The 22,685-nt window shown below is 44.3% G+C and overlaps 1 protein-coding gene across 3 annotated transcripts in view; it reads left to right on the top strand.

The window, feature by feature from the left end:
- The window catches only part of ptprsa (protein tyrosine phosphatase receptor type Sa), a 281,342-nt gene that overhangs the window by 136,483 nt on the left and 122,174 nt on the right, over nt 1–22,685 (top strand). For all 3 annotated transcript variants that reach the window (XM_084067853.1, XM_084067854.1, XM_084067852.1), the window contains exon 5: nt 2,769–2,957. In XM_084067853.1, coding sequence (XP_083923979.1) covers nt 2,769–2,957 — 189 coding nt within the window. The remainder of the gene's footprint in view (nt 1–2,768; nt 2,958–22,685) is intronic.

Genomic DNA, 22,685 nt, shown 5'->3' with positions numbered 1-22,685 from the left:
GGTAAAAAGTACCACATTTGTCTTTGAAATGTATAGTGGAGTGAAACAAGTCATACTAAGTATCCACAAATACTCAAGTAAAGTACAGATTGTCTCTGTCGGGTAGAAACCTCATTATTTCCACAGCTGTTACTTTTCAGGATTCAAATTCAAAAACAGCAAAAGTAGCAGATCAAAACAGATATGTTTTGATTGTTTAAGCACTTTGTAACATTGTTTAAAAAAAGTACTATACAAATTAAGTTTTATTATTATTATTACTAGTCCATACCCGGTCGACGCATCCGTGGGGGGATATGCGCACATGATCTGGCAACCCGGGAGGCGACATTCTTTCACACAAAAACGCTAATAAACAGCTGAGATTTGGTGATATCGAAAAACTGGCCTCGCAGTTCCGTGCAAATTCAGATCAATTGCTCCAGCCACTGAGGAGAACCGGGGAGAACACTTTTGGCCTCATCACCACTACACCATGCAGCACTAGAGGTTTGTCAAATTATAGGAGGATTATCGTCAAGGTGAACATTAGTCGATGCGATGCGTTTGGAGCTTGCGGATCTGCTACTTTTTATACTTTTGTGTGACACTGTAGTATGATCAAGTAGGCCGCTAATTTACAAATTAATTTATTGCCCGACAGCAACGAGATACTCAAGTACCGTAAATGCACTTTGTTACTGTCCACCATGCACTGGGCATGGAGGCCATGGCCAGCACGTCATGCCGTCGTGATGTCTACTCTACACGCTTGGTGTGAGGTCATCGTCTCTCTCTCTCTCTCCCTGAGCGCCAGATGAAGAGTAGTGATCTATACCTCTTAACTCAGTGGGACAGCACAGCTTTTATGACGCCACCTCGGGCGTCTGACGCATTTTTACAGTACAGGGTCACCCGCAGGGGTTCCCACTTGGCCAGGAATGAGTCACTACTCACTACCCCCCTCTGGCTGGATTCTGTCGGGTGACGGAGGTCAGGCGTTAAGTACCAGGGCACTTTCATCTGAAGCACAGCGGAGAGTGCAGCCGCTTAGCGATGCTGATGAACACTGAGTGAATTAGGCCCTCGTTCCGTCTCTCTCATCCAATCATGTGTGATTATTGGGCTTTTCCCTCTGCCATGCCCAAAGGCCAAAGTTATCTGTAAGAGGGTTTGTCCGTATTGTCGGCTGTTTTCGGGAAAATGTGTTTAGTGTAGAGCGAAAAGAGGAGGTGGTTAATTACAGACTGTTTGTCTATTCTTTTATATGGCACAACAAGTGTTATTTGTTATTATGAACACAACTATGTGTGATGCCATAGGAAGTAATCAATAGTGTGGATAGTACAAATATAACATTTACAATTTACTCAATGTTATGCTTGGGTTTGTAACTGTGGATGTCCAACCTTTATGTGAATTACCACTATGAGATTGCTCAGATGAAATTAGCTGTATGAGTGTGGTTCTGCTGCTGGCACATATGTACTAGAGTCGGAAATGCCGAGGAGCACTTTTTCTAGTTTATTACTAGATTTATTTATAACTTCATACTTGGTATCGACCGATTGGAAAAAAAATGGAATCAGAACATCCCTGATATGTACAGTACAATACTCCCACAGTCCCCAACCACCAACAGAGAGCCAACAACACAGAGTGTATATGGGCGTTCATCTATAATTCAGCCATTCTGTGCACATTTGACATTGGAGCAGCATGTGATGAAATGTTTGCTCAACATCACTAGCAGGGATCAAGTCGGCAGGTGTGTTGCCTTTGGTTGCCCTCTTATATTTGCTCAGGGTTGGTGACTCGTTGAGGAAGGCGACCTTGGTTCTCTGGGTCTTTTCTTTCATCCCTGCCGTCCTCTGAAACCTCTGAAGTCTCAGGCATCTACAGCAGTGGTTCTCAAACTTTTTCATGTCAAGGACCCCCAAATTGTCACTTATTAGCCCACGGACCCCCATTTGACAAGATATGCAAAAGGAAAAACTTAACAGGTTTATCCATCAGCTGACTTGTTGGTCTGTCTGCATAGGTATTGTAGCTCATATAATCCCGCATTCTAGAAGTGTATCCATCGCAGCAGGTCTGAGGTAAATTGGGATTAAGGATGTTCCATTATGTTCGGATGCTATTAGATCAACTGAAATTGCCGGCGTTTAGGTTTGACGCCCCCGAAGGGATTTGGAAAATAGAATAGATGATGTGAATGTCTTTTTCTTATTACTGTTATACTAAGCCAGTCTGTAAGCATTGTGTGTGTGTGTGTGTGTGTGTGTGTGTGTGTGTGTGTGTGTGTGTGTGTGTGTGTGTGTGTGTGTGTGGGGCCAGCATTTTCTCTTTACTGTGACACGTTCCAATATATCTGTGTATCTGCATACCTTATTCATGAAGAAAAAATAACACATGGCTCAGGACAATTAAATGTTCATGAATGGTCTATGACAGCCTTCTGTTGTTTAGTTTTTTGACCTTGTCCTCGTTCAGGTCTCTGACAGCCGCAGGGATAAACAAAAACTGTTTCTGAGCCCTGAGCCATGACGCGCTTTCTAGTCAACATGGTCAGACAGAATTCAACAGAATTCCACTAAATTCAACAAATTTGTTTTTTCTTGCAAATTATTGTATGGGGGGGGGGGGGGGGGGGGGTTGTCCCTGGCACAAACGTTGTCCCTGGCACAAACTCTTTTCAGATAGGGGGTGCGGGGCCAAATACGAAGAAAAATAGTTTGAGAACCGCTGAATTCAACATTAAATGTCCCAATGTCCATTTCTCTCCACAGAGGACCTGCTGCCGGCTGGCTTCCCCAACATCGACATGGGCCCTCAGCTGAAGGTGGTGGAGCGAACGCGCACGGCCACCATGCTCTGCGCCGCCAGCGGCAACCCCGACCCGGAGATCACCTGGTTCAAGGACTTCCTGCCCATCGACCCCAGTGCCAGTAACGGACGAATCAAACAGCTGCGTTCAGGTAAGGACAAGTTGAGCCTTTGTGTGGTTTCGTTCATGGGCCTCCAAGCTAAACCCTGGTCTTCATTTCAGCGGAGGGTCGTGTCTGCGGTCGTGTTTTGAAGTACTGAGGGGCTTGTCAGGGTTGTTTTATTTTGAATTGAGCGGCAGTGGACAGCTTCTTCTTCTTGCGCTGACATTTGAGCTTGTCCCTGAGAATGAGCAGGAAGACAACTGACAGACAGAACGATGACATTCTCCAAAAGAGGCCCTTAATCTTTATTTGAACTATAAGGGCGTTCAACCCATCATTATCTTTATTACGTGTGTTTCAGCAAAGCCTAGGTTAACAACTTATGGTATGTGATCATGCTGTGCATGTCAAAAGTAATATATAGGTATATGTCACTTAAATGTGCACCATCCCCAATTTAAGGCAAATATTTATCTATGACAAATATTTAAAAAACAACGTCTGAAGCAGCAGTAATTGAGGCCCTCACATGATTTACTACGGCCTCAGAAAATGTGTCATAGCATAGAGAGAAGCAGCGCCATCCAAATTGCTCTCCGCCACAACAAACGTGGTGGATGTGTTGTCTTGTTTTTCCATTGATTGCAGTCCCATCGAGAGACCCAGTAAAGCAAAGTCTAATTATGTTGCTAATTAAGAGCAGGGCCTGCAGTGGCCCCGGGCAACACAGTGGTAGATATTTTAGGTCGATCATTCGTCACCATCCGAAAAATCCAATGGCTCCTATTTGATTTGCTGCTGCTAATGTAAATCAGGGTAGACATGACTAAATAAAGGCTCTGCGGCCATCGAGCTACTGCCCCAGTTGTTGTGGGGGGTGCCTCGCGATCCATACACCGACACCACTTCCATGTGTTTGGCTGGGAAAACCTTAGATGATACTGTAGAACTCTCCCAGATATGTTTTAATTCCCCCAACTGCAACTCAACCACCAGTGTGTTTCTATTACTGGCAGTCCTTTTGACTTTTAAGTGGCTGAGCACATCAAAGTTGAAATTACTAAACCGGGACGACCCCAATTGTGTCCAAAAAAATGAGAGCTGGAGTGGTGCTGGAATGTTAGCTGTGTGTAGTAGATGGATGTTGCAAGAGTCTTCAGGCTGCTGTGTTCCTGGGCTCTTGGCAGGCTGTGGCCCTCCCTGCCTGTGGAAGGAGCAGACACTCCAGGAGATCTTCGGGGAGGGCTGCCAAGGCATTTGACTTTAGTCTGAGGACACGGGGGCCACCTTGGGGGATTGTAAAAGAGACAAAAAAGACAGAATGTGCACCGAGTTTCACATGCTAATGCTTTTCCAATGCCTGGTCGCTGTTTGTTATACCTTAATCCATTAAAGGCCGGGAACGCATCTGTGTCATTTTAAGATTTCTTTGGCTATTCAAAAATAGCAGATATACAAGCTCAAAGCACGGCACCGAGTGCCACGCTATGAGCTTGTAGATCTGCTATTTTTGAAAAATCATGAAAATGTGTGCAATTCTTGGAATATTTGTAACTTTGTAACATTTGTAACTCAAATATTTGCTTCTGGGGGTCCTTGGAACAAAATATTTTACAAATGTTTGCTTTAAAAATATGTATTCAAAGATTTGCACACATTTTCATGATGAAAAATAAAATTGCAGATCTACAAACTCGTAGCGCGGCACTCAATGCCGCACTATGAGCTTGTATATCTGCTGTTTTTTTTGAATAGCCAAAGAAATCTTAAAATTACAAATTTGTTCCCGTTTTGAATGGGTTAAACCCCAGCAGTTAATGCTCACTGGGACTTTGATGTAAATCAGGGTATACCATTGTGGCGAAAAGGTATTTAGATCATGACTATGAATCACAATGATTAGTTAGTTTCAACAACAGAAGTATGTTATTGTACATTTTTAGCATCTTAAATTAAATGCGATGTAATACAGTTAAACACCATTTACTGTGCGCCCTCATTTAACATATGCCAGTCCCTAGAGACAGTTTTAATCCAAACTGGTTTACAATACTGGAAGGGCATAGCTACATTTTTAGCATCGGTGGGCCCCAGTGGAAAAACAAGCCTCTTATCCTGGCAGTGTTATTACCACGCTATGCCCAGCTACACTCCACCATAGGGGCTCATTTATTAAGTTTAACAAGCAAACATTCATAACAAACAAAAATAATGAAGCAGCGCTGCTATGCACCACTGAGATAGGCTTTATTTTCCAAATTTATGAAGGCCATAGAACACATTTGTGTGTTAGACGGGTTAGTCCAATGGCACCGCACAGATGCACAGTGAAATCCTCCGTGTTCATTCATCCACTTGTAACTCTGAGAGGGTACAAATGGTATGGGCCCATCTGTGCCCTCTCGGAGTGAAATTAACTCTGAGGACTTCACTGCCGAGGACTGAATTAACACAGGGTATTCTGTCTATCCTCCCTCTTGTCTGTCTGTCTCACACTGTCTCTCTGAGTCATGTCTCACTGAAATGATGGTTGTTCTCTGTATTTGTGTCTGTAAGTCTGTCTGTTTGTCTCCGTCTGTCCGTCCGTCTGTCTGTTTGTCTGTCCGACTGTCAGTCTGTCCGTTTGTCTGTCCGTCCATCTGTTGAAACTGTTGATGTGTCTCCGTTCACATCTCAGAGTCTTCAACATCTTCCATCTTGACATTCTACGACCCACCTCTTAACCGGATATATAACCAGAAGCCAACGACACTAACTGTTTCAACCTCAAGTCTAACCAGCTTCACTTATTTGTTTTCTATTTCAGTTGTCGGGCGCTGTTGTAAACTTTATTGACTGCAATTTAGTTTTATAGCTGATAACAAGTTTGAGTTGGAATAACAGACACACACCAGTAAGCAGTGTTTGGTCTATAATGATATAACTGTGAACTCCGTACATCACGTTAAACTTAAAAAGTTAAACAGTTGTTGACATTTGTGGCTTGGAGTAACCTTATAACTTGTGCTTGCGCTGATGTTTATGACAGCTGTTTTAACACAAAAAAGAAAGAAAAAGCGACCTACCTCAACTGTGGTTCCCATGACTCTTGGGTGGCGCCATCTCTCTTTCTCTTCTCCTTCTCTCCTCTCTTTCTCTCTCTCTCTCAGCAACTTTTTTCAGCCTCACCCTGAAATGAACTATTCTCTTCTTCCCTCCCCTTTCTTTTTCTGTTTACTTTCTCTTTCCTTCCTTTTCCTTCCTTTGTGGTTCTCAGAAGCCTTTGGTAAGTGCCACGAGCCCCACACCAAGTCTCCTTGAAGGCAGATGGCCTTTTCAAAACTACTCTTCCAAAACTGCATGCCCTCCCCTCACCCACTCCCCCCTCCTCCTCCCCTCCTCCTCTCTCTCTCTCTCTCTGTTTCTGTTTCACATGCTGCCACTGATGCCAGCGTTGTCCTGTCTCCCCTGCTGGAAGGTGAAGCAAGGACATTTAGCGCTGTGACAGCAGCGCGTTGTTGTTATTACCACTCATCTACCTGTGACACACGTACTGTTCTTACCCCGTGCTGTACACTCTGTTCTTCAGCACTGCTTTGCATTCAGTGTGATACTGTAGGTATGTTCCCAGTTCAACCACAGTCTTATACTATTGGTCACTGCGAGTTGACCAGTACAACCACAGACTTCTCACTGTTTGCCATTGGAAGCTGACCAGTACAACCACAGACTTAAATGTTGGCCACTGGGATCTGACCAGTACAACCACAGTATTCTACTGTTTGCCATTGGAAGCTGACCATTACAACCACAGTATTCTACTGTTTGCCACTGGGATCTGACCAGTACAACCACAGTATTCTACTGTTTGCCACTGGGATCTGACCAGTACAACCACAGTATTCTACTGTTGGCCACTGTGATCTGACCAGTACAACCACAGTCTTCTACTGTTGGCCACTGGGAGCTGACCAGTACAACCACAGTCTTCTACTGTTGGCCACTGGGAGCTGACCAGTACAACCACAGTATTATACTGTTAGCCAGTGGGAGTTGACCAATACAACCACAGTCTTCTACTGTTCAGCTCTACACATAAAGTGGGGAGTCCATCATAGTTCCTCTAAGAGGAAATAAAATCACTGTATTTGTTTGTAAAATGTGTTATTTTATCAGAGACAATTCTACCTGTTCCTTTTCTTTACAGACGATATTTGAGGCTCATTAAAATGTTCCACCTTAAGGGAGGAGACAATCTGTATCCCCCTACACACACACACACAGACACACATGCACACACACACACACACACACACACACACACACACACACACACACACACACACACACACACACACACACACACTCACACTCGCACGCACACGCACACGCACACGCCAAATTGATTCCTTTTGCAATAACATTCCCCCCTCCGCCCAAGAGAGAAAAGGCAGCATTTGGAGCTTGCAGTGATTGGTGACAGGGGTAGAAATATGTTGGGTTCCTTCCAGGTGAGGGACAGACGCTGAGGGAGCAGCTGAGGACCAAGCTCTCCCCATCCCCCCAGAAACTATACGACCAAACATCCAAAAGATTGTTCTCAGGAGAAAGTTTCTTTCATTTTATTTTTCCTCCTCCTGCCCAGCTGGCTCTCATCCCAGCATACCAGCACCCTCCACCCTCCCCACCCCACCCCAAACCAAGCTCTGAAGCCAGTCCCAAGGACAGACGCAGAGAGAGAGAGAGAGAGAGAGAGTGGGAGAGGGAGAGGGAGAGAGAGAGTGGGAGAGGGAGGGAGGGAGCTCAAGGAAACAATTCATTTGTCCTCCTCTCAGGGCTTCTGTTTGAAGCCACTTTCCACAAACACACTCAGGGGAATTACTTTTATCTTTTTAATCTCTTTGTTTTGAGGCGATTTATGCTTTGCTTAGATAGCATAATGTAGAGAGACGAGGAAGGAAGAGGGTGGACACATGTTAACTGGCGAAGCCACCCGGACACATTAACCGAAAAATAATATCAAAACCGATGTTTAGAACCAGCAACCGACGTAATCTTGCTCATGTAGGCTAATTGACCAATCGAGAAGCAGGTTTTTTATATATTTCATTTTTTATATATCAACAAATATTTTAATAGTTTATAATCGACTAAATTGATTAGTCTGATTAACCACTTAGCCGTGTAGCCTATTATGCTTCATTCTACAATGGTGGCATACAAAAAAGGGACAATAGCCAATCTACAAGCTCACAGTGCGTGAGATGCGACGCGTTGTGAGATTCTAGATCTGCTATTTTCATTTGTTTTTATTTTTTTTCGTTCATAAATCATATTCCAAAGTTTGAAAAAATGATGATATTGATTTGAAGTCTTATCGCCTGGCCCTAAACGTCATTAAGGCCGTTACACACCGGCGATAATGCAATGCGACGCGAATAACCTCCCATTATCTTGTTCAGTGATACATAAGAACATAAAAACATAAAACATAAGAAATCAATAATTGATTGAGTGTAACACTCAATCAATTGTATTTGGCCTCAACAGTGTTTTTGTGGATACAATCTGAAAGGCTGGCCAATGGTAATATAACATAATAGTATGTATATTAGTAATAATCAGGTTAATTTCAGGTAATTTCCACATGAGAAAGTGTCCATTGTGTTCAAATAGTAGCTAGTTACACATTGATTTGGAGTGAAAGTTAGAAGAATGGTACATCTGTGGAAGTAGCAGAGCCAGTGAAGGCTTCCTCTGTGTAAAGTTACTGTTTAGCTCTGATTCCTTTTCTACTTAAGAGCTCTCACTGGAAAGCTCGTTCAGTCAGCGCTATTCTGGATTTATACTGATGAGAAAAAGTCCTGGACCCCCGCAAATCCTCTTGATGTTTGTGCTTCTTGGTGCAGCACATCAGTATGTGCACGTACTCACTCACGCACGCTCGCGCGCGCACACACACGTGCACACAAGCGGCTTGACAAGCCATCTTCTTCAATCCACCCCCTTTACCAGGAGCAGATGTGTTTTGAACATGAAATAATAAGCTTATATAGACGAAAATATGTCAGTATTTTAGTGCAGCGATTCCCAACCTGTGGGCTGGGGACCACTTTTGTGGCCGTGAGGATATCGCAAGTGGGCCCCCAAATAATTTGCAAAACACTAAGATTTCGATGATAATATTAAGATTATATTTAAAAACAAATAATTAAATAATCAAATCATGGTATATTTTCTTTAAAACCTTGAATAATTAGTTATCATTGTGATACCAATAGGAACTTAAAGTATACTATGTTAGTTCCATTGATCCAAGCCGGAACACAATCAATTGATCTATCATTAAAATAAACATGCTCTGAAAATGCACACAGCTCAACCATCTGACCACTGAACAAGTGGTTAAGTGGTCAGATGGGTGGGGGACCTGATCCAGAAAAGGTTGTGAACCGCCGTGTCAGTGCATTTTCTTGGTGGAAAGTAGCAGACATGAGATTTGGATCATCATGGGTGTTGTTTCAGGATACTTAGACCACATGTCTGTGTACTGTATAAAGCCCAAAGCCTTCTGAACCAGCCCTGTCTTTTTCTGCAATGCGTGTGTGCACACACGTGCGTGTGTGTGTCCTTGGCAGAAATACGTCTTGAAAAGGCTGGAAAAGTTTCCCTGATGCTTTCACTGTATCAGTAGGGACTTTCCTTCTCGCCTTGTTTTCAGCTCTTTCATGGTCAGATGTTTGTTTGCCGTTTCTGGGGCTCTGTATTTAGTTGTTCTATTTTGTTTTGCTTCAGGAATGCTCTCAGCCTCAGAGTGTAAATCCGGGTTTAATGATGACACCTCCGACGTAGATTGGCGGAGAGGCCCGAGCTAGGGATGATATCAATCAGCCATAATTCATCACAAATGTGTTGTTGGCATCGGACAGATATGAATATTATTCCCATTATTATGTGGCGCCGATATGATGAAGCATTAATGCTGTGCCAACCATTTTGATTGGGAAAAAAATTTACTTTGTAACTTACCAACACCGGAGACAATGTCTGCGCTGTGGAATTATTTCAAAGTGTTTGAAAGTGACAATACATTTGCCATTAGCAAAATTATATATTGTGATCATACAGTATCTGATATACCGCACTTCTATATCACAGCGCGTTTAAATGCTGTTTCCCTTGGAAACAGATTGTAGTGTTCAGTAGGCCTAAATCAGGTCATAACAAATCAAGTGTTTTCAGCATCATAGTTGCAGTATAACAGGTGTACACAGTATAGCCTACTGGTGGAAACCGGTACTGCTATATCAGTATCCATATCGGTCAATATGACCATGGAAATGGCCCTCTCTCCCCATGTGGGCGATTGCCTTACACTGAACCCAAAGCCGCTGTATCTAAGGAAAACACATTTTATAGTGCACTGGCTTGGCCGACTGAAGGACTGGCTGGCTGACTAGCTGATTGGCTAAGGCTGGTTACACGCAGCGCTGGCAGAGCTGTGATATTTGCATGCCGAGCCCCAGGCGGAGAGCTCTTCTAGAGGTGTGGAAGCAGCCTGACATTTCTCCCTGGTCCTCCCCAGGGCTCCGGACCCCAGGCCCTCGCTGGCCTTGTCAGCCAGAGCAGATTACCCAGTGGTCGAGAGGGGACAACTGGAAGTGGTGCATATTCATAGGGAATAAGGTCTCTGTATGCCAGAAGTTCAACATGTTGACCTGAATACATTCAGCCGACAGAGGCACGGCATGTTCCTGGCCTAGCGACCTTGTGATCGTTGTGCCATGTCTGGATTTAGATACATATATACATGCAACAAGCCACATTAACAGATGTGTATTCATATACCCAAGTCGAATCTGTAAGCAGATAGCAATGCAGATTTTGGTACGATGCGGAACGCTGTACCGGCGTTCACCTCGGCTGTGACCTGCAGAGGCTGACAGGGGTTTATCCAGATGAGGCCATGTGCCAAGCGTTGCCTGAGACCGGCTGAGGCCCGTGCCAGATCCTCTGGACACATCTCCGCAGTGACGAGAAGGTCAGCCAATCAACCCGCGGCTGGGGTGGGCAAAGACCATAGTGCTATGCCAAATCACGTAATCCTCCAACGCCACGCTCCCTCCCCACCCCATCCTGCCCCAATACGACCAGCAGATGGCCTTCCTTTTTGGCCAGGATTTGCCCACAGCCTCTGGCTCGGACACAATTATAATCCTCAATCATATTTTGAATATGATTTTTGACGGAACAGCTGGGGTGGGTGGGATATGCGAATAATCCCACACGGGCGTTCGATAACGTGGCGAGATCATCGGCCCACAGAGGTGTATTTAGGTCATTGTCACCCCTAAGCAGATGATCTGTCCCCCTGGCTGCCTCCAGCCGTCGGCTCACCCAGGCTTAAGACTCTGGGCTTACGGCCCTGAGGGTTGGCGTGCTGCAACACAGGTGGATTTGTCATTGAAATTGAATCTCACGCAGAGGGGGCATCCTCTGTTAGTAGCCCTCTCAAGTCAGATAAGACTGTCAAGATTCTCATTTCATTTTGTTTTCTATTTCCTCCTATCCTCTGTTCTTCTCCTGAGACATTTGTCTTCATGATTCCCTTTTTATTTCCCCCATTCTCTGTTTTTATCTTTTGTTTATAAGTGATGGATTTAAACTTGCCTACCTTTGAGTGTCCGCCCTGAGATCGGGAGCTCTGGGTTCGATCCCCAGCCGGGTCATACCAAAGACTATAAAAATGGGACCCACTACCTCCCTGCTTGGCACTCAGCATCAAGTCCCTGCGACATACTAGCGTCATGTCCAGGGGATGTACTTGTACATCAAGCTACCTCACGCTAAGGAAACAGGAGATATGCTCCTGCCCTATGGGCCTCATGGCTCGGCAATGCTTACTTATATTACTCTTCACTCTATTCTGTCTCTCTTCCCCTCCTTACCCCCCCTCACTCCCCCCCTCTCCTTTATATCCCTTAACGACCCAGTCCTTTTTTATGGTTCAAGTGACGCTTTTCGCTTTACACAAACCTGCTTCTATTAACCTAACCTTAACCTAACTATAACCTAACCTAACCTAACCCTAACCTGTAACCTAATTATAACCCAACACCTCAACCTCACCCTAACCTTAACCTAACTATAACCCAACCTTAACCTTATCCTAACCTTAACCTAAATGTAACCTAACCTAATCTAACCTAACTATACCTATTTGAATTTCTGACTCCCTAACTCCTCAACTAAAAAAACTCCAACTAAACTGAAGGAAAAGTGAAGTGACCAGCTTCCTGCGGCCCCCTAAACAAAACGCTAACTCTTTAACAACGTAACATTCCCAGAATCCTCTGCTCCTCTTCCTTGTATTATTGTGACAGCTGATGACACGGTCTGTGAAATGATCCTAGACATGAAGTTAGTCGGAAAAATCTTCCCCAATTTTCTTTTTTTGCCTGTTTTTTCAAAGACACCCACAGTTACTCAGTCCCAGCTATGCATATGCTGTGCACTGTATATATAATGTTATAACAACATTTATGACGGAAGGAAATACATTCACTATTATAACTGAGTATTGGAAGTATTTTTTTCAGAAATGTTCTACATACAAACATTTGAATGTATAAAATTAAGTGGCGTAAGTAGTTAACAAAATTGGCTCGCCACTTGAGCCCTATTTTATACTTAGACAAGGTTTTTGCCTGAATTTGCTTGGTTGAAATCTTGATACATTACATAACTCTGACAGTCTAAGGATAATAAGTCATTCAGTCGGAAAAGCTCACAACATTTGACATTTACTTTGACCGTGAGTTCCAAATTCAAGATTTGTTTGTCCTTGAGGTTTAGGAATTGAATAGCTAGAAACACAGTGTACAGCAAAGCAGGGGAGGTGTGTATGTATATATATGTATTACAGTATATATATATATGTATATACTGTAGATGTGGGAGATTTGGATACCGGACAGAAGCACAGCCACAGCTTCCTTCCTTCACCGCTGGTATCACAGAGGACATGGTGGGACTCAGTATGCAGGGGAGGTGCAACAGTCTGACCAGGACAAAATCTAATCTCCCCTCTACTAATGGATTGGATGGGTTTTGGAAATTGCCAGCACCGTTTTACATCTTAAACACAGGAGACCGCTCCGCTGCGTCTTCTGAGCGCTGTCCGTGATGATGATGTGCTTTTGTTTTGGCACAGATTGGCTGACAGTCAGTGCTGACAGACACACACAGCTTTTAGGGTTAGATGTAAACGCGCACACTCATAACGGCGTGCATCACTCACACGCAGACACACAGCCGTGAAGATACATACACACACCCTAACTGGTGGGCCTCGGCTGGAGGCAGAGTGAACTCTTGACCCCCCCCCCAGGCCCCTCGCTATGTTAAGTAGGCCACCTCTTCTGGGCTGGCAATGCCCTGCCTGCACTCTCAGGAGTCTGCCAAGGCCACCACCCTGTCATCCTGAAGTGAGCCATCTTTAGAGAGAGAGAGAGAAGCATGAAGGGAGACAGACAGAGAAGAGGAGAGAAGAGAGACAGACAGACAGACACACACAGACAGACAGACAGAGAGAGAGAGAGAAAGAAAATACCTACACAGTAAAAAAAATCCTCAGTGTTAATTGATTCATTTTCAACTCTGAGAATGTACAAATATTGGTTACATTTTAGTAAAACACTCTGGATTTTAACTGAGAGAGGCTGAAAAAAAAGATTGGGACAGAATGACAGATGGAGTGAGTGAGACAGGAAGGCATAAAGTCAGAGAGAGAGTGAGGGAGGGAAGGAGAGAGGGAGGGAGGGAGGGAAAGAGAGAGAGAGAGAGAGGCCAAGGGTGCATAGGGGGGGTCAGACAGAATACAAGATGGAGAAGTAGTGCAGCGAAATGAAACCAGACACAAAAAGATGAGTGTATAGGTCACAGTTCATCCGGGCTGCCTTCACCAGCCTTCAGCCCTGCCGATAAGAGACACATTTTAACACGGTAGCAATATGACTCAAGACTTCATTCAAGAGGCTCACCACCACCAGCCCCTCAGCTCAATACTCAATGTGCCTGTGTGTCCCTGATGGGAGAATTGGCTTGCAGCAGCGAGGCATACCGTATAACACCCCAACACGTAATCTCACAGTACACAATACAGCAGGACACATACAGAACATGACGCTAGTGTAAGCTGATAGAGTCGAGGGAAGAAGCAGTCGATTGAATGACCAGAGAAGTGGGCGTGAGGTGAGGTACAGATTTTATGTATTCCAGCCCCGCCAGGCTTGTAGAAGCAGTGGGACAAACCAGAAGTGAAATGTTAAGTCGATGTTGCCTGAAGCGAATGGCTCGAATTGTCACTTTGGCATGTGGCGCTTTTCCACCGCATTTCATCACTGTGTCGCTATGGACTCCCCTATACTGCATGGAGACTCCCGAATAAGCACTTAACCACTTAAACTGGGGTTAAGTCCGGTTTTATACTTTATCGCATGCCGGTGTCACGTAGAGAACATAGCCGATTTACACACTCACAACATATCGCATTGCAACGTGTTATGTGCTTGTATATCAGCAATTTTTTGCTATGTAAAAAAATACTAAAATAATGTTCGCCTACAACGACATGCCCAAAATAGGGACACCAGCTTGAAAGTGGTAAAGATACTTTTAACTTGCCATTGTAAATGTGAAATGAATCAATATTGAGAGCTATTTTTCACCTAAATGTTATCAGAAACCGTTTTGTTGGACTGTGCGAGTTAAAATAGAGATTGTTTCCAGACAGCATTAGTGTTAGCATGAGCTTTAACTCGATCATCGTGTAGCACTAACGGGTCCATTTGGTTCCATTTGTTCACTCTCCGAATTATGTGGGTCCTTGAAAGTAAAAAGTCTGAGAACCACTTTTTTACGACTTTGTGGTAAAACGAAGAAAGCGCGTATAGAGTGGAGTAGAGTTGAGCCAGTAGTACCATGCAGTGGGAAAGCGCCATTAGACTCTCTATGCTGAAATACCGTCCCCTCCAAAGCCAGCCGCCCCTGTATTACCCACTCTCAACGACTACCCGGTATCATTCCATTTAACCCTGCCCCGTTCAAGGTCAATTGGCTGGGAAATAGGGCTTATGGCTGTGGAGCAGGCCTGTCAACTTAAGGCCAATCCTCTTTAGCCTCTGCCGTATCAACCAGAGGAGCGGCAATGATAAAACACACTTCTGTCTTTACGTCCAGCTCAGCCGACCATATCGTCTCTGTGTGCGGCAGAAACCTTGTATCTCCATATTTCATCTATTCGTTTTTTTCATAAATGAATGTTATACTGTGTTGTACAGTATGACAGTGTGGTGATTTGCAATGGCTCCATTGGAACACAGGTTCTGGTTTCCATTTGGTGTAAAGTAACGGTTTTGGACATACAAGGTTTCCCCCCTACAGCGATGATATCAAAGAACGAAAGAGAGAGACAAAGGGTCCCATTGCACCTCTGTGAGACCAGCGGTTGTTTCTGTGAGTCACGTTTAAAATAATAATGATTTAAAAAAACAAAACAAGAACGATTGTCCCGGAGCCCCAGTGATCTTGTCCCCAGCACCTCAATGATTCAAACTGCTGAATTACACTGATGATGCTGTCTGTCTTCTTCTGGTTCTTTGTTGTTTCTTCCAGACAGTACCCCCATCCGAGGTAAGACTCTATAAACCACCTCCATAAAGAAACAGCTTCTAACTAACACACATAACAAGACATAATAACCTCTTTAACGCTTTCCACCCTTTATCTGGGTAAACTACGGAAGATAGAAGGCGGGAGTGAGACAAACAAAAAGCGTGGACCCTCCTTTTAAAAGCATCAGCAACATCTACCTCTCCTGTTTCCAGCGAATGTCTCATTTATTTGTTCTGTGTTCTCTGTGTGTGTGTGTGTGTGTGTGTGTGTGTGTGTGTGTGTGTGTGTGTGTGTGTGTGTGTGCGCGCGCGTGTGTATAGTATGTGTGTATGTCTCAGCTTTCTGTCCCTCTGTCCCATGTTCCATTCCATTCTTTGGCGTGTACGGTAATTTCCCAAGCTGTGTGTGTGTGTGTTTGTGTGTTTTATGTTCTCCCCCCTCCCCCTCCCTTCAACGCAGGGAAATCACTGAAAGATATGAATTGTGATGGGTTATGTTGGATGGGACGGGGGTGGGTGGGGTTTTATTAGGAGCCATTTGGTGTTTGGTGTGTGTACCGTATGTGACGTTTAAATTGTTTGGACATGCAGCGGGTGGGGGGGTTGATGATGGGGGAGTTCCATCTGTGTTGATTCAGCTATAAGCTTAATGAACGCTGCGCCACGTAAACCATTCACAGCATACCAGGCTGCACCTGTCCTCCCTCTCCGCCTTGATATCCTCATGTGTTCGTTGCTGAGATAGGTGATGATGATGATGCCCACATTATGTATGTTAATGTCCTGGTCCCCACCACCCAACCAACCCCCCCTCCCCCCACACACACACACACGCACGCACGCGCGCACACACACACACACACACACACACACACACACACACACACACACACACACACACACACACACACACACACACACACACACACACACACACACACACACACACACACACACACACACACACACACAAACGTGCACGCTGATCGTAGCGGGGAGGCTGCAGGAACGCGAGGAGAGCCTAGCCCTGCATAAATTACCTTTGATTTCATTTTCTCTTTTCTCCTGTTGCTCTGCAATGTGCATCACTGCTGCTCTGGAGAGAATATTTTTGTATAATGGCTTTGTCCCAGATGTATGTATTTGTATGTACGTATTTACTGTATGTATAGCACGGGCAAAGTGTACATAATTTACATTGGAAAAAAAAGACAGCTCTGAGACAGAGACAGCTCTTCCAGAATATTTTGAAACCTTTGGAATGTCGACATTCCTTCCCCCTGAAGAATCCATAATATGAACATTCTGTGACAGTTACTGAGTGGTAATGTTACACAATACACGTTAAAGTTCCACTACAGTTTACATTATAGGAGTAGTGGGAGCAGCTTGGGGATATCAGGAGAGGGGTTGAGGGAATTAGGCTACAGTAAATGCACTGTGCTTGGTGCGCTCTTTTTTGTGTTTTCCCTCTACACCAAATCACTTCACCGAAAATAGCTTGTAGTTCTACAAACTCTGCAACTGATCTGTAGATCGGCTATTTTTGGTGAAAGGCCCCCTCCCCCAGAATAAGGATGCTAGGGCTCAAGTGGTTAACCACCTACAGTCAGGTCCCCCCCGGGATTGCCGTGCCTGCCTACAGTATATACTTTGTTGTATGACGAATAGTGGAAAATAGCAGATCGACAAGCTCAAACCGTGTCACATCATGATGCACTGTGAGCTTGTAGATCAGGTGTGTTCGGTATTTTTGAACGTTTTTTTCAACCTTTTTTTGACCAATGAAATGCACAAAATATGGACACCTGGATGAAAGTGGTAAAACAAACAAAAAAACAACTGTCTTCGTCCCATCCTTTGTGAATTGTGTGTCTGGATTAGACGCATATCTCACACCAGCGTGTAATTCTGCCCCCACATTTGTTGATAAAGCTTTTTTTTTTTTCTGGGATTAGTCTAACCTGACTTCTTTCCAACAGGCGGGCAGGTAAGTGAACATCCTAATCTCTCATCTGAATATATCTGCATATTCAGCAGGATGGGATGTAAGCGCTTTGATTTCAGCCATTATGTGATTTTTTTTTCTCATTACGGTTAAGGGAGGTGAGTTATTTGAACATCCCAGAGATTAAGATCTTCCATCCCATTTAGCTAAATCATTTCATACATGACGGGGTCCACAGAGTCGAGTCATTGAACATCTTCATTTAAGACTTTGCCGTGATTTCTTGGTATATAAAAGTTAAAAGCCGGTGACACTCGCTGGCCATGTAACAGCAATACCACTATGTAGAAATACTCTCGAGTAAAAGTACAAAAGTGTTTGCATCAAAATATACTTAAAGTATATTACCAAAGTAAAAGTCCTAAACTTTTTCAAAAATTGCCGATCTACAAACTCTGTTTTCTCTTAATCCAAAGTAAATAGTAACTAAAGTTTTCAAATAATTGTAGTGGAGTAAAAATTACAATAGTTTCCTCAGAGATGTGGTGGAATAGAAGTAGATTGGACATACCGTACTCAAATAATGAAATGCAAATTAAGTTCCTCAAATCTGTACTTAGTAAAAAATATGTGAGTAAATGTACTTAGTTATACATTCCACCGCTGTATAAAAATTAGACTGAGTGAGACTTGCTCGCCGCAGAGCACCCCCCCGCGCGCTCATGACAGCCCCCCCCCCCCATTTGTTTATATAATACCCTGTTCGTGTGTTTGTAGTGTTTGAATAAAAAGGTCCTAAATCACATCTCCACCAACAAAAGCGAGTGTGACTTATGAACTGTGCATTTGCATAATGAGATTAGCTATCCACAAAGGAGATCATCTTCAGTTTGTAGTTTTTTAGTATTTTTTTGTGTGTGCTTTTGCCACTGTAGCAGAAACTATGCAATCCCATACATGCACGCATATCGCACCAGACTTTTGCCGTATGTATGGCAGTATGGGCATGTATGGAGATGTCGTGGCTAGCATGGGTGTAGTAGGGGCATTGTGACCTAGGTGATTTACAAGGACACAGGTGGTTTGCTGTAAATGCTCCAACATCAAAGAAAGTGCGTGTGCGTGCGCGCGTGCGTGCGTGCGCGTGTGCATTCGAGGAGGTTGAAAATAGAACCACCACCACCTGTTTATGGTACAGATTTAGGAAGAATGAATTCTAAGGGTTAGGGTTATAGGAACAAGATGTGAGGAGTGCTAGGGGGGTGAGGTAGAGTGTGAAGAGTTTTCAGACTGCGGTACAAAGTGGTGGGAGTGAGTCTGCCGTCCTCCTGACAGAGGGGAGGAGGTCATTCCACAGCCTGGGGAGCCAGGAGGAAGGGAGAAGAGTCTGGGATACTTGGACCGTGTACAAGGAGTGCACAGCTAAATAGCTAGGTATTATCACTGCTGCCACAGCGTTGCAGGCAGTGTGAGGTGGAAAGCAGTAATAATCTGGACACCTATTAAAGCCGAGAGAGCTCCAGGGGTGGCTGTGGTGCCTCATTTTCCTCTTAATACATGGCTTCTCCACTTGGTTTAGCAGGAGCGCCATTAAAATAATCTTTAAAAACAAAATGAGAAGGTTGACAAGTACACCCCCCCCCCGACCAGCAGGAGCCAGCCATCCACCGCCAATGTGACCTGTCGTCGTGTCCTGCAGCTAAGACTCCCTACCTGGCTCGCCCAAATACAAGTCACCCAGGATAAGTGTTTCAGCCAAAAAAAGTGGCTAAAATTAACAATGCTATTAACATCCGCTGCCATGCAAGACCTCCTGTGCACCGGCCTGGAGGCAGGCTATGGTGGTTGACGGGCTGGACTCCCTACCTGCTTCATTACCGATCTGAACGGGAGCGTTTCGAGGCACCAGATGGGCACTGACAACAATGGCGTCACGTCTGGGCGCCCTACGCCCGACGCGCTCACTCCTTACCGACCTTGGGGCGGCGTCGGAGCGTGGCCGAGTGGCAGCCTGGAGAGAGAGAGACAGAGAAAGAGAGAGAGAAAGAGAGAGAGAGAGAGAGAGATTGTCATGCCAAAGAACACTCTATTACATCTATTCATAGTGTTGGTTTGTAACAATTCAAGTACACACTGGTAAATAGACTGCCTTCTAACAGGCCAGTCTCTCTGAGTGATTATGCTCTGTCTGCTCTGCTCTCTCTGTCTGTATGTTTGTTTTGTTTGTCTCTGCTCCGTGTGTTTGGATCTAAATACAGAAGAGAAAGGGTGAGAAAAAGAGAATTGCTTTCAGGGAAGTGGGAAAAAGAAAGATGAAAACAGAGCTAGAGAAAGAATCAGATTGCATGGGAAAAAGAGATGGGGGGAGAGAGAGAGAGAGAGAGAGAGAGAGAGAGAGAGAGAGAGAGAGAGAGAGAGAGAGAGAGACTCATCCAGCCATTTGTTGATTGGCTAAACTAATCAATCAGGCCTTGCCAGTGTGAGCTAATTGAATTACAGCACTGGGACTGAGGGGTTCACATGATGGCAGAGCCAGGCTCCTGCGCCCATGGCCACAGTCACTTTCTGAAATTAATCATCCATGCTGGTTCCTCTTCTCTCCTCCCTTTCATCCCCCCATACTTCTATCTATCCATCTGTCTTCCTGTTGTTGGTACACATCCCACTTCTCAAAGTCTCTCTCTCTCTCTCTCTCTCTCTCTCTCTCTCTCTCTCTCTCTCTCTCTCTCTCTCTCTCTCTCTCTCTCTCTCGCCTCTTTTTCTATTTCAAATCCTCTCCATCTGCTGTCTGTCTCTCTCGGCCTTCTTGGATACCATCCTCCTCCCATCACCTCCTCCCATTCCCTCCCGTTCCTCTCATTCAGTCCACCTCCAGGTGGTCGGTCCAGGTTTTGAGTCTGGGTGCCAGGGTGTCAGAGATGACCCCTGTCCTCAACAAGGTTCTGTGTCCAAGAAACAAGTGAATGGAGTCAGAAGGGTGTGTGTGTGTGTGTGTGTGTGTGTGTGTGTGTGTGTGTGTGTGTGTGTGTGTGTGTGTGTGTGTGTGTGTGTGTGTGTGTGTGTGTGTGTGTGTGTGTGTGTGTGTGTGTGTGTGTGTGCGCATGCGTGCGTGTGCGTGCTGGCCTCTGTCTCCAGCAGGCAATGTCATTGCAGACTAAAGCAGTGATTCCCAACCTGTTAGGATATTGCAAGTAGGGCCCCAAGTAATTGGCAAAAGACTAAGATGTTAAAGGTATATTGTAAAAAAAAACATACCGATAAATAGGAACTAGGAAAAAAAAGTTCAATTTATCCAAGCTTGACATTAAAATAAAAATGCTTTGGAAATGCACGCGGCCCACCCACTTGACCACACGACACCTGTTGGTCATATGGGAGGGCCGCAAGATATTTTCACTTTATTTCTTCATCCGCAAAGCTCAGTGGTGGAAGAATTCTCCAATTTAAGTAAATGCACCTTGTTACTTTCCACCGCTGGCAAAGCTCCATTGTGTGGAGTCTCTGTGTATTTTCTTCTTCCCAACATGCCCGAGAAAAGATGATTTCCAGGGCTTTATAGGAACCCCCCAGCCTTCACACATCCTTTGTTTTATATGTATGAAACGGAGAGGAAAACAGAGTAGAAATGCAGATGGCCGCTCATGCTGGCAAGTCACAGGAAGCCCGGGGCACACAGAGTGTAATTATTCAACATACTGTACACATAAAATAGTATTTAAAAACCAGACACAAAAAAAATGAAGAAAAGAGAGTGCTAAAGTACAGTGTGTGTGTGCGCTTGGATTACTACACTTGTGAGGGCCAAATGTCAGACATTGTGAGGACCATTTTCCTGGTTGTTTTATAGTTAAAAAAAACATTTTAGAGTTAGGCTTACCACTAGGACATTAGTCAGATGTAGGGGTTAGGATTAGACAGTTAAATTTAGGGGTTAAGTTTGGAGTAGACTACAAGCTCACAACGCGTCGCACTGTGAAGCCTCTGAGATGTATACTGCATGTATTCAATTTCAGTCAGTAAAAAAGCCCTTTTAAAGACTGTTGTCTGTCAATACTTTTATTAGCCGTCTTTAAATGGACCTCACAAGCACAAAGAACCATTCCAAAATTACCTTTGGTTTAATGGAAGCGTGGGGTGGAAAAACTGTGGCCATTAACAGCTGCGTGTTTCAGTTACTGAACAGGCTTTCTTTTTTTTCTTTTTTTCTTTTGTCTGAATAGCCGTTGAAATCAGTATATCGTTGCTGTCGGGCAGAAACCTTGTATCTCCATATTCTAACTTTGTGTGTTTTTTTTTGTAAATTAACGCCCTTCTTGATCATACTGCAGCGTCACACAAAAGCATCAAAATTAGCAGATCTACAAGCTGAAAACGCGGCGTTAAGCAACGCATTTTGAGCTTGTATATCTGCTACTTTTGCTATTTTAGAATAGCAAAAGTAAATTTTAGAAGTTTCCACCCGACGTAGACGATATGGGAATCGGCATTTGCTAAGTAACTAAGTACATTTACTACTGTACTTAAGTACAACGTGAGGTGCATTTGCTCTCGTTGAGTATTTCCACTTTTTCAATACTGTACTTCTATTCCATCTCAGAGGCAAATATTGTAAATTGTTTTACTCTGTAACAATTATTCGACAGCTTTAGTTGCTTTGCAGATTCAGATTATTAATATAAATGTATATATATATTTTTTGGTCTGCATCTATTTTGACCCTTTAGATGTACATAAGTAAAAGGAAATTGGTGTAATACATCCATCACTGATGGGAAGGAATTACACAAGTTCAGTTTCCTGTTTCTCTCTCTCTCTTCTCTCTCTCTCTCTCTCTCTCTCTCTCTCTCTCTCGCCCTCGGTCTCGCTCGCTCTCTCTCTCTCTCTCTCTCTCCTCTCTCTCTCTCTCTCTCTCTCTCTCTCTCTCTCTCTCTCTCTCTCTGTGTTTCTCTCAAGGTTTTCCTTCTCTCACTCCTTCTCTTCTTTTTTTCACGTCTTCCCCCTCTCTCATCCTTCTCCCCTAACCATCTCTGGTTTCTTGCAGCCATCTTTGTCTTCATCATCCTTTCTCTTCTTGCTCCTCTCTTTGTTCTCTCTTTGACTGGCTCATCTCCCTCTTTTTCCCTCATCTCTGATGTATCCCCCCCCCCCCCCTCTCTCTCTCTCTAGCCTTCTCTC

Source organism: Gymnoscopelus microlampas, assembly GCF_963454915.1.
Source record: "Gymnoscopelus microlampas genome assembly, chromosome: 9".
Taxonomy (NCBI): Eukaryota; Metazoa; Chordata; class Actinopteri; order Myctophiformes; family Myctophidae; genus Gymnoscopelus; species Gymnoscopelus microlampas.
This window is presented reverse-complemented; position numbering and strand designations above follow the sequence as displayed.